At 44.0% G+C, this 12,604-nt stretch overlaps 2 protein-coding genes across 11 annotated transcripts in view; one reads left to right on the forward strand and one right to left on the reverse strand.

Annotated features, from left to right (window-relative positions):
* FAM81B (family with sequence similarity 81 member B) overlaps positions 1-6,691 on the forward strand; it is a 98,627-nt gene extending 91,936 nt beyond the window's left edge. For 2 of the 8 annotated variants that reach the window (XM_048850608.2, XM_075128580.1), the window contains 2 exons: positions 64-135; positions 4,600-6,690. In XM_048850608.2, the coding sequence (XP_048706565.2) occupies positions 64-135; positions 4,600-5,038 (511 nt within the window). In that variant the 3' untranslated portion in view covers positions 5,039-6,690. Of the gene's footprint in view, positions 1-63; positions 136-1,634; positions 2,010-4,599 lie in introns of those variants that run through there. The other 6 variants (XR_012668473.1, XM_075128583.1, XM_075128582.1 and 3 more) reach the window with 6 other exon arrangements.
* The window catches only part of SKIC3 (SKI3 subunit of superkiller complex), an 82,392-nt gene that overhangs the window by 26,926 nt on the left and 42,862 nt on the right, over positions 1-12,604 (reverse strand). For all 3 annotated transcript variants that reach the window (XM_048850559.2, XM_048850558.2, XM_048850560.2), the window contains exons 24-29: positions 12,447-12,515; positions 10,517-10,591; positions 9,585-9,726; positions 8,458-8,551; positions 2,444-2,521; positions 691-815 (exon numbers count right to left, since the gene is read on the reverse strand). In XM_048850559.2, coding sequence (XP_048706516.2) covers positions 691-815; positions 2,444-2,521; positions 8,458-8,551; positions 9,585-9,726; positions 10,517-10,591; positions 12,447-12,515 — 583 coding nt within the window. The remainder of the gene's footprint in view (positions 1-690; positions 816-2,443; positions 2,522-8,457; positions 8,552-9,584; positions 9,727-10,516; positions 10,592-12,446; positions 12,516-12,604) is intronic.

Here is a 12,604-nt window from a genome sequence, read left to right on the forward strand (position 1 = left end):
AGATACAGACATGTATATGCACTATGAGAGTCTTTAGTTACATGATCACATTTTCCCCTACAGGACCCCTGCCACATTCAGTGCACAGGTTGGACATAAAGGGGCAGAATTAAGGTTGCACAAGAACATGCAACTGTAAGTCTGGCATTTCCTAACTTTTGAGTGTTTGACTTTGAAACCTAAATAATTTTCATATGTAATGAATGCTAAAAATTGTTGAAAAGTGATAAAGGAACATCCAGGAAAGGAATGCGTTCTCTTGATGTTTCAAGATTCCCTGCCCCAAGCAGCAAAAATCCATTTTTAAAGTTTAGCATCCACCTTTGTTCATAATACCTTTATTTCCCTACCCTCGCATACTGGATGTAGAGAGTGAGCAAGTACTGGTACTACCACGGTGTCCTGCCTTGAAAATGTCAATTGATATGTAAAAGATATTTTTTCCAGTACACTGCAATAGCTCATGGCAACTTTCTGAGTAGCAATCTGGTGATTATGATGAATTTTATATGAAAATCTGAAAATTCTCTGCCTTTATTATACCCCATACTACCCCAATGCGTGCATAAGTTGGGACAGAATGTGTCAGTCAGGAGTACAAAGTCAAAAGGGGTAAGTGTTCATCTAGAAAATGCCATATTCCTTTAGGGTCAGGCCATGTACTGTACCTTTGTTTAAACAGACACTTACCTTTAATGCTGTCTTGTAAAAGCCCTTTCTTGAAGTAAGCTAGTGCAACTCCTACGATGTCCTCTAACTCTGAGAGAGGAGTGGACATGTAAGCCTGGATGGCCTTGTCATATTGACCTATGGCACTAAAAAAAAAAAAACGCCCCAAATCAGCTTTGAACTGCAGTTTTAAGCAGCCCCAGTTCATGATCTGTACAACCATCAGCTAAATTCACTAACGCTGCCTTTTAGAAGCCCAGTATATTAAAAAGAAAGGGGTTGAATTTTGGTTTTAAGAAATGTAGAACTATTAGTGTACCCTCAATCCCTTCATTCTAGGTGGATGAACTTATTGTTAATGTGGATATTTGCAATCCCATTTCACTTACGTGAAAGCTTCAAGTCCATGTTACTAGCTCAGAAATACAACATTTAGTCAGATTTGCTAAATAAATAGTTACGGCTTGTTGGAACTATCTGACGTTTGTATCAACATATGAGCACACTAATATTAATTGATCACACATACTATCCAGGGAACGATATTATAGTGTGATACGAAAAGATACTGCCTAGTGATTTCTATGAGGGAGGAGGAAGAATAGATTTGGCAATCTTGCTATGAATAAGACCATCATAGCAGAAATGCAATAGGACTATTTACTAAAGTTCATTAACAATCATGAGAACTTTGTACTCACACAAAAATGTTGCATCATTTTGAATTCTTTCTGGAAGACCAGAAATGACCACACTCACATACAATACATGCAACTTGGAATGAGGATGTTGAGCATCACAACACTTAAGTGAATTTCTTTAGTCTACCAAGATGCTCTTAGAAAAATATGATGGGAAGACATGACCTCTCTAGGATGAGGGCACTGGTTCTATCACTCACATTGAGGTCAGGGGTAGATATTTCCTGCCTAAAAAAAATTTACTTCTAAAACCTTGCTTAACAGAGCTGAAGCCACCACAAAGGAAGCAGTTTGAAACTGTCCTCCGACGTCAAGATTCTCTCCATCCTATGCCCCTGAGATGGAATCAGAGGACTAGTAGACTGTTCTGACTGTTGAGGCAGACATCGTAAAGAGAAGAATAATCTGTGCCATAGTGCTGTTTACAAGAACTAGTTCAAGTCAGTCAGCATGACCCCAAAAGGTCAAAGCAACAGCACAGCTCTGCTACAGGAGCAACCCTATCCTAGGAATACTAGCTACAAGGTGCCACTCTGTGGGGATTTCTCACATAACCTGAGACTCCAATATGGGCAACCTCCTGGAACTTTTGGACACTGATCTCAACAAAAAAATTCTTGTTTTAAAAAGTAGTGACAACATACAACAGCTAACTACTCACACTACAAACTGGATTACCTGCAAAAAGAAAGGGAATAAATTCCAAGTCAGATGGCAGGTAGAAAAACCGAGAGAGTTTGAGCTTCCTTCTGCAAACTACATAAATAGAGACAAGGAATGCTAAAGTTAAACCTAACTGTTGAATTATTATGGGTACAGCTCAGAGTTTTAAGAGTGGGAAACTGAAAGCAATTTAATGAAAGTACGTATAAGATAGTGAAGCTCTAAATTTTGTGCTGCATATGATAAAAAATGGTTTAAGATTAAAATGAAAGTTAAATAGGAATAGCTTATCTGCCATAAAGTACCCATTAAATGAAGGATGTGGCCATTCCTTGTTCTGTGGTGGAATTTCTCCAAGTAATACTGTGATATTGCAAGAGGTAACAACTTAAACAAAAAACACTGCTTACCAGAGTGATCTACCATAATTTTGCATTGCTATGTTATACTTCTCTTTATCTTCAGAGTTCTTCAGCAAGGAGACCGCCCTTGAAAGTGACCATAAAGAATGAGTAATTCACAAATATGCCCAGGAGTACATGCAAACAGTTGTTATAATGCGAGTGTGTGTCCATAAAAGGCCTGCAAGTTTATGCCCTTATTTCTCTCAAAATAAGAGATTACTCAAGATTTACCAGAAGGATTCTTTTGCTTATTACGGCCAGTGACTTATCTACACTGTAAGAGTTGTCCTGTCTCTTTAATAATGGCTTAAAATTACAAAATATTTGCTGTGTTCAGTGACCACTACTGCATCCATGTTATCCCCCCTTTTTGGGAAGAACTGTGTTTATACATTGTTTTAACAGTAGAGACAATGCAATGATACCTCAGTTTCCACAATCATATTGAAAGATTCAATATACTGCAAAGTTCTGTGGTAATTTCCATGAGAAGCATTGATTAATTTGCACTTCTTTGAAAAAAATACAGTTACCTTTTTCCGTAACTGGTGTTCCTCGAGATGTGTTGCTCATGTCCATTCAACTTAGGTGTGTGTGCGCGCTTGTCACATGCACTGGTGCCGGAAGTTTTTCCCTCAGCAGTATCCATAAGGAACTGGCTCTGGTACCACCTGGAGTGACACACATATGCGCCGGTATAAGGGGCACCACTGGCCCCCTCCACCCTCAGTTCCTTCTTGCCGGAAACTCCGGCAGCAGGGAAGGAGGGCTGGTGGAATGGACATGAGCAACACATCTCGAAGAACACCAGTTACGAAAAAAGGTAACTGTCTTTTCTTCTTCGAGGGCTTGCTTATGTCCATCCAATTTAGGTAACTCCCAGCAGTACCCCTGGGAGGTGGGTAAGGAGTTCACGGACATGTAGATTGCAACACAGCACTGCCAAACCCAGCATCATCCCTGGCCTGCTGTATGATGGCATAGTGGGCCGTGAACATGTGTACTGAGGAACACGTCGCAGTTTACAGATGTTCTGAAATCGGAACGTGTGCCAGGAAGGCTGCCGAGGATGCCTACGCTCTAGTCAAGTGGGGTCTGATGACTGGCGGTGGAGGGACTCCTGTTATCTCGTAGCGGGACCAAATGCAAGAGGTGATCCAGTTAGAAATCCTTTGCGTGGACACTGGGAGGCCCTTCATCCTATCAGCTGTAGAGATGAAAAGCTGAGTCAACGTACAGAAAAGTTTTATCCCATCTAGGTAGAAAGCCAGACCCCTTATTATATCCAAAGCGTGAAGATGCCTCTCTTCACTAGTCTCCTGGGGCTTAGGGCAGAAGACCAGAAGAAAGAGGTCCTGGCTCATGTGGAAGGCGGACACCACCTTGGGAAGAAAAGTTGGTTGGGGCTGGAGCTGGAGCTGGAGCTGGACCTTGTCCTTATAGAAGACCGTGTACAGCAGTTTTGAGGTCAGGCCTCACAACTCAGAGACTTGCCTCGCCGACAAATCACTGCCACCAGGAAAGCTACCTTCCAATGATAAGTGAGATAGGGAGCACAAGGTCAAAAGGTTCAAAGGGCAGACCTGTGAGCCTGGACAGAACCAAGCTGAGATCCCACTGAGCGGCCGGGGACTGGACTTGAGGAAAGAGTCTCTCGAGGCCCCTAAGGAACCTGACCGTCATGTCATGGGAGAACACAGTCGGCCCCTGGATTGGCGGATGAAAGGCCAAAATGGCCACCAGGTGCACCCTGATAGAGGAGTGCGCTAGGCCCTGGTTCCTTAAATGAAGCAAGTAGTCTAAGATCAACTGCACTGAAGAATGCGAAGGGAAGATGCCCCATTCGGCCGCCCAGCAGGAGAACCTCATCCACTTTGTCAGGAAGGTCTGCCTAGTCGAGGGCTTTCTATTCTCGAAGAGGACCTTCTGGACACCATCCAAACAGGCCCGTTCATCCGGGTTCAGCCACGCAACATCCACGCCGTGAGGTGGAGGGACGCAAGGTTGGGGTGCAAGAGTTGGCCGTGATCCTGTGACAGCAGGTCTGGTCAGGGCCAGGAAGGGATTGCTGACAAGCTTGAAAGCGTCTTACACCAGTGCTGGCAAGGCCACGCTGGGGTCATCATGATAACCTGTGCCTTGTCCCTCTTGATTTTCACTAGGATCTTGCTGATGAGTGGAATTGGAGGGAACGGCAGGAGGAAGACGTTGGAGAGGGAGACCTTGCCCAGATCCAGTCTGGAGCAAAACCTGTGGCACTGTTTTGGCACCTCTGTTCTGCCTGGTGGCAAACAAATCCACTTGGGGAGTTCCCCACCTCTAGAAGATCATGCCAGCTACCTCCAGGTGGAGCACCCACTCGGTGAGAGGAGAAGTCCCTGCTTAGGTCCCTGCTTAGATCTGCTAGCACGTTCCTGGCCCCCGGAAAGTGACATGCTTCTAGATCAGTGGTTCTTAACCTGGGGTGCGAGATGCCCTTTCTGGGGGTGTGAGACATGCCAGATTTTTTTAGAAGGTAAATCACCCCGAAAACACAAATTAACCACAGGCACGTTAAGTACAACTACTTTGTTTCATCAAACCTATGTATTAATTAATTAACATTATACATTTAACAACTACTGTAATATACAAACAAAATATATCTAGGTTTAAAGAACTGACCTACTCCAATGATTTTTGATAAGGGGTGCGAGAACATATTTTGATAACCAAAGGGTGCAGGCTGCAGTAAAGTTTAAGAGCCACTGTTCTAGATGGATTCCGTGGTCGATGTGTAAGTCCCAGAGATGGAGTGCCTCTTGGCAAAGGACCGAGGATTGCGCTCCACCTTGCCTGTTGATGTAGAACATCGAGGCTGTGTTGTCCGTAAGGACTCTGACCACTCTGCCCAACAGGTGAGGTAGGAAGACTGTGTATGCTCGGCACACCACCCTGAGCTCTTTGACGTTTATGTGTAGCGTCGTTTCCTCTGGGGACCACATACCTTGGGTCTGGACTCGGATGCAGAGGTGTGCCCCCCCCATCCGAGGCATCTAATACCAAGTTGACTGACAAGGAGTGCTGATGAAGACAACTCCTTCCAGGAATTTCCCGGGGTCGGTACACCACTGCAGCGAGGTAAGTACCGTCATGGGGATGGTGATCTTCCCCAGGTGGTCCCCGGACTGGGAGCAGACTGTTGCCAGCCATAGCTGCAGGGTCACATCCAGAGCCTGGCGTGGCACACCACATATGCACACACCGCCATGTGACCTAGTATGCGTAGGCAAACCCTGGCCGTGGTCAGGGGAAACGCAAAGACTTCCGCAATTAGGTCCGTCAGTGCCCTAAATCTCTCCAGCGGCACGAACGTCCTGGCGCAGGTCAAGTCGAGCACCGCTCCGATGAATTCTGTCCTCTGAACAGGAACTAACATGGATTTGTCGTCATTCACCAACAGGCCAAGGCAATGGCATGTGGCTAGCAGCACAGTGACGTCCCCTTGGACTTGCCCTTGACAAGCCATCGAGGTACAGGTAGATCTGGATACCCCGACGTCAGCCGCCACCGACGTGCACTTGGTAAATATCCGTGATGCTACTGCTAGGCCAAATGGGAGGACTGCAAACTGCTAGTGGTCTGGACCTACCATGAACCAGAGGAAGTGTCTGTGTTCCTTGAAGGAGGCGATGTGGAAGTACGCATCTTTCAGATCGAGGGCGGAGTACCAGTCTCCTAGATCCAGGGAGGGGATGATGGAAGCCAGGGAGACCATATGGAACTTCGGTTTCACTAAGTAGCGGTTCAAGCCCCGCAGGTCTAGTATGGGCCACAGATTGCCTTTGGCTTTGAGGCTTAAAAAGTATTGGGAATAGAACCCCTTGTTCCTCTACTCCACAGGAACTACCTCCACCACACCCAGCTGTAGTAGACCCTCTACCTTTTGTATGAGAAGATTCTTGTGAGAGGGGTCCCTGAAGAGGGATGGGGAGTGGGGGTGGGACAGAAAGTAACTGAAGGGTATAACACTGTGCCACCGTATTGAGGACCCATCGATCCAGTGTTATAGACGCCCACGCAGGGAGGGGGAGAGAGAGAGAGGGAGAGAAAGAAAGAAAGGCGGCTGGCAAACAGAGGGGAGGAAGCATCCAGGGTACAGTCTGGTAGGTCACTCTCAGTGTGCCCTCAAAACGTGCGCTTGCCTGTCTGCTTACTGCGGGTTGAGCCCGTCTGGGATGTAGACGGGGGCTGTTGACCAGGGTGCTTCTTGTAGCCCCTGGATCTTTTTTTTTTTTTGGGGGGGGGGTGTCCTGGTGAGGGTGGCTCCGCTGTCTGAGGCTTAAATGGCTTGTGGGCGAGGCTGGGGATGTACAAGCCCAGTGCTTTTACGGTCATACGGGAATCTTTCAGGCCATGGAGCTTAATGTCCATCTGTTCTGCGAACAGGGTGTGCCCATCAAAAGGGAGGTCTTGCATTGACTGCTGAGCCTCCAAGGAAAGACCAGAGAGGAACAACCAGGAAGCCCTGCGCAATGAGATGGCCGATGCTATGGTATGGACAGCTGTGTCTACAGCGTCTGATGCTGTCTGGAGAGCTGCTCTGGCTGCAGTCAAGTACTCATCCAGGATTGCCTGGAACTCCTTCCTAGAAGCCTCAGGAAGGGCGCTCTCGAACTTGGTCATGGCCTGCTACATATTAAAATCACTGTGGCCTAGTAAAGCCTCATTGTTGGCCACCCACAACTGTAGACTGGAGGACGAATAAACTTTATGCCCAAAACAAGTCCAGTCTCCTTGAGTGTTTATTCTTAGGAGTAGCCCCCAGTTGACACTGTTTCTCCCTGTGGTTGACCGCCTCTACCACTAGGGAATTGGGAGCAGGGTGGGTATAAAGGTACTCGTGGCCCTTGGATGGCACAAAGTACTTGCACTCTGCCCTCTTGGAGATCGGAGGCAAGGAGGAGGGGGTTTGCCAGAGGCCATTTGTAATTTTAGTAACCCCCTCACGTAGGGGTAAAGCTACCCTCACTGGGGCCATGGGGCAGAGAATATTAAAGAAGGCGTCTATGGGTTCCTCTAATTCCTCAACCTGGAGGCCCAGGTTGGTGACAACCCTCTTTAGCAGCTCATGATGTGCCTTAGCATCATCCTGGGGCACCTCATGCTTAACGAGTGGTACCAGGATGTGGAGAGGGATCAGGAACTAGAGCAGGCTTGGTGTCATGAAGATGTAGCCGCACGTGGTGATGCTGCCCTGGGGGGATTGGCGACAGTCCCGGGAATGGTACTGTCGGTCCCTCAGCCTGTCCATGCAGCGATTCCAGTGCCACAGAGATTCCAGGTGCTGACTCCGAAACTCCTGCCGGGGGTGCGTACTTCCAGAGGTCTGCACCCAGTTGCTGGCGAGCCATGCCTCGAGCCTCTCTGTCCTTGTTCTAGGTCTGGAGACCAGATAGGGCTATGAAGCTTCTGCCTATCGTGGTCAGAAGCACGTCGGCTGTGAGAGGACGACTGTTCATGGGAACTCCCCTGCGATGGGAAGTGCTGCTGGAAAGGTGGAGACTGTGGTGGTCCCAACGTGGGTTTACCCTGGGACCGGCAAGAAGGAAAGGCGAATGGAGGGGGCCAGTGACGCCCTATATGCTGCAGCATACACGCACCACTCCAGGAGGCACCAGAGCCCGTCCCCTATGGATACTGCTGAGGGAAAAACTTTATGCACGGGTGCACCTGGCAAGCACACACCTAAGTTGAATGGATATGAGCAATCACTCGAAGAAGAATGTTATGTTCTAGTGAATGAAGAACATTCAAACAGATATTTTACTGTAGTTTTATACATTCTGACTAACCTTACCATCTCAATAACAGGAGCTAGAAACAGATCAGACATCCAGTGTCTCCCCTTTAAATGTGATTAGTTAAAATGCATTGGAGGAAACTGGCAAACAGTGTTTAGGGAAAGAACAAACCCATCTCAGATTTTTCACCCTAAGGGTACATTTCAGCACTTAAAATCTGTTCCGTGTATAGGTTACCTTTGATAAGCATCTGTTGCCTGATTTTTCAGTTGCAGATATTCATTCAAATAACCCAGCATCGTGAAAGCAGATGCATCATTTTGAATTCTTTCTGGAAGACCAGAAATGACCATACTCACACACAACGAGCAGTGAAAAAGCATCAGGGTCATATGGTGAAACATATTACAGCAACATGTATTTTTCAAAGCAACTTGAGTTCTAGCTATCAGGTGCCCACTGAGGTCCCTGGGAGTCACTTTAGCACCCTTCACACAACACATGGAAAATATATCTATCAAAACCCACCCCATCTTCAGGCTAGTTCAAGAGAAGATTTTAATTCATATGGCATTAGTGTTATTGCCCACAAGAACAAGTTCCATTTTACCAAATAGTCTATGTATTTTAAAATTTCTCAAACTGACTACAAAGAGACAACAACAACAACAACATTAAAGAAAATGACATCTGAAAAGGTTCAACTTTTTACAGACTTTACCAAAATATAAATTGAATATCAAGGTTTTAGCTTCAGTTGTACTGCTTTGAAGTCATGTCTATTAAAATGAAACAGTACTGAAAAGTATTAATTTAAAACTTCAAGTGGGATGCTAGCAGTTCTTCCTAGAACATAGTAACACCTCTTTCAATATCTTGTATAAATGAATTATACAAGAAAAGATTAGGATTCTGCAGTTAGAGCCTCAGAGTTTTATTCTGTATGCAAAATTCACCCAATATTAGACATATTCTTGTCAACAGCACAAGTTCAGTAGTCAAAGTGAGTCTATTACTGGCATCGTTTAAGGACAAGTCAGGCAAGGCCTTGATCCTATATTCCTTACTCATCTCTTCAGGGAGATTCTTTCTTGAAGAAGGAGAGCCAGAAAGAATTCAATCTTATTGGGGTCATATTTTCATTATGCATAAATTTAACAAAAACAAAAGATACACACACGATACATTTTCGTTGTCTGCTTCATGACTCAGAAGAGCCTCCCCAACCACAAGATTTCATGACCAGCTCAATTTTGGCAAAAGTGATTAAGTAATAGCTAAGACATATTCATGCTGAATATGCTTTTTAGTCAAACTTTTGACAGATATCAAATGAAGTATTTTAACTTTAAGATGTTACCTACCTGTGTATTTGCTCAAAACCACATGTGCTGCCGGAATAGCATTCATTTGAACAATGTTGTACCGATACAGCTCTGTTTCTCTGTTGGTTTTATCTTGCAGCGTTGAGCACACCCAATGAGCATAGCCTTTTGCTCCCTCAGTCTCAAAAACAAAACAAAACCACCACCACCACACACACAGGCATCATTAACTGCTCAACCAACAATACGCAAAAAAAGAAATCTCTCTGTTCTATAGCACACTAATCTTCAATGAAGAGTGGTTAGGTGTAACATCAGATCAGCATTTTCCTTTTACTACTTAACAATTGTGTTTTAGGTGACTGCAATTCCAATTATAAATTCTTCTTTTGAATATAAATGTAAAAAAAGTTTTATCCATTCACAGCAGACAGATTATAAAAGGAACAAAAATCATCACCACTCAAGTCCATTCTTTACTCTTCGGGCATAAGGGAATTTTCTACCACAAAGGTAAAGTTTGCCTGTGCAGGACACAGCGCTTTCTTGGAGGACTGGTCCAAGACTAAGGAACAAACTCCTACAGGAGCTAAACACCAGTGCAAACCTCACCATCCTCTACTCCTAATGCACTTCTACCTGGTCTTCTCTCATATAAAACACACAGTGTACATATTAAACAATTCTCCCCATGGAGAGAGGATGAGAGAAAGAATAAGCCACATATGACATATTAGTCCAATTGCTTAAAACGCCACAGGAAGGTGCTCAGATACTACAATGATGAGAGTGGTATAAAAACCTATATCAAGTAGAATACAAAACATGAGAGATAAGGGGAATTTGAAACAGGCCTCTAACCTTTTGACTTTAATAAGATAAAATATGAACTTTTATCACATGCCTTTCCTTAGTATGAAAAAGGCTAGTTGTTCAGAATCTGCTAATGAGAGGACTGTTTAAATACTTACATGCATGCTGAGTTCAGTGGTGTGCCTAAAAAGATCCATAGTTTCATAGCTGCCTACAGCCTCTGCAATAAGAGCCTACAGACAAGTTTAAAAGAAAAAGTTGATTAGGTACTGTAAACAGACAAGAGTTTCCTAATCATTATTCCCACTTAAAGGCTCTTCTTGAGAGGCAAGAATTGCAAAGTACATAACAAATGACCACAAAAATCTCATAAGCACCTAATGTAGTGCATTTTTACTTTAAAAAAAACTCTCAAGAGATCTTTGTGAAACCCCCAAATATACAAAGAATGGTAATATTACTGCTACAAGAATTAAAAAAAAATCACTATTAAAGAGTGTGTAAACTTAGATGAAGGAATGGAACAGATTGCTGCATTTGAAGTATCTATAGAGTAAAACAAAGAACTTTTACTTTGTAAGTCCTTCACAAGCAAGGATTCTCTTTACACAGCACCCATCAGAATGGGACCCCAATCCTGACCTGGATTTTGGGACACAGCAATAATATAAATCTTTACCACTTCTCTCAACAGTTCAGTTTCACTTATGCACGATTAGCAGGGCAGCAAGGAAAGGTTACAGAGGGTACTTGTAATGATGGGAGGGGAACAACAGGACAAAGAGTAGGGTTGGGAATGTCTCTATGGCCACACATATTCCTCCTTTCCTTTTTCACTCCTGGAGTCTCAAGTGGCAACCATGATAGTGAAGCTTGCTCTAGTAGCCAATTTTTCTCCCAGAGTCCTCCTTTATGGACTACAAAAGGGAACGATGGGTACCACAGCCCACTCTCTTATTGTTTTGTTCAGCAACTAGGCATAATATCTGACACCAATTGTGGTTCAAGGATATGCAGTTTTATACTTTTTTGTTTTCAATTTTTTTTTAAATCAGGCATTCTCTCAACACAGTCCTATCTGTAGGCCTTTTTGTTTGGACTAATTCACTGTATTTTGCCTTTGCACCTTTCCGCCTCCCATCAACATTTATTATGACTTCTTATGACCTTCCCCTGACTTTTTATAGTTGAGCTCACAATTAGGGTACATTTGTAGGCCCAATTATCACAGTCACAACCACCCCCATGACAGTAACATGCAGGTGATTATAGAGGCCTCTTTGCCTTCTCTGCTCCTGCAAGATGGCAAATGGAGACTTAAATTTATATCTTAATATTCAATGCAGTGGTGGCAAATTAATGTTCCATGTGGGAGAGCTACCACTATTATGAGAACTTTACATTTGCGGTCTCTAAATTACTGAACTTAATACTACACAAGCAAGTTCTTTTTTTCCTCCTCCACTGTTCTTAGGAGCAGTTCCATTGACATCAACGAGAGTATTTGTATGACCAAAGGGTGCAGGATTTGACCCATAAACACTACTTCTGTTTAGCAGCATTATGGACTGACTGTTCCAAACAGGTGACTGGGGGATACCAGTACTCCATCATGATCTCTTGATATGGCTGCTAGAGTGTCTTAATACTTGAGAAGGTTTTTAATCAGAATGTCCAGGGGAAAAAAAGCACTGAAAACAGTACTCTATCATTAACCATGATACTAATAAATAAATCATCATCATCATCATCATCATGTATCATTAGCCAATTTCACTATACTGCTCCTTCCACAGTAAGTAACAGACTACAAAAATAAGTTATGAAAAAAAAACTGATACCGAACACAGCTCCCATAATGGACAAGAAAACTTTGTGGAAACTTTAGAGAAAGCCAAAGGGAGTAATAGGAAGGTTGAAGTGGCCTTTTTCTGTTTCAAGGAGACACACACAAAAATGTAAACTGAGACTTAATTTTAAGCACACGCTTGAATCCCAGTGAAGTGCTTTGCTGGGTCGGTGCCGAAATTCAATATACCTTGTTAAAACCTACTGAAACCCATGCTATGAAAGATATTGATATCTTACCTGTCCAATCCAGCACATTAAGTAAGATGGCTCAAGGGACTGAGCTACTTTGAAGGCTTCATGAGCTTGCTGTAAAAGCACATAAGAAATCAGGTACATTACAGTGAGTCATTTAGCACTATAAGCCAAAAACCTGCTGTTCTAGATACTGAAATACA

The sequence above is a fragment of the Caretta caretta genome, chromosome 5 (assembly GCF_965140235.1).
Source record: "Caretta caretta isolate rCarCar2 chromosome 5, rCarCar1.hap1, whole genome shotgun sequence".
NCBI classification, from domain to species: Eukaryota; Metazoa; Chordata; order Testudines; family Cheloniidae; genus Caretta; species Caretta caretta.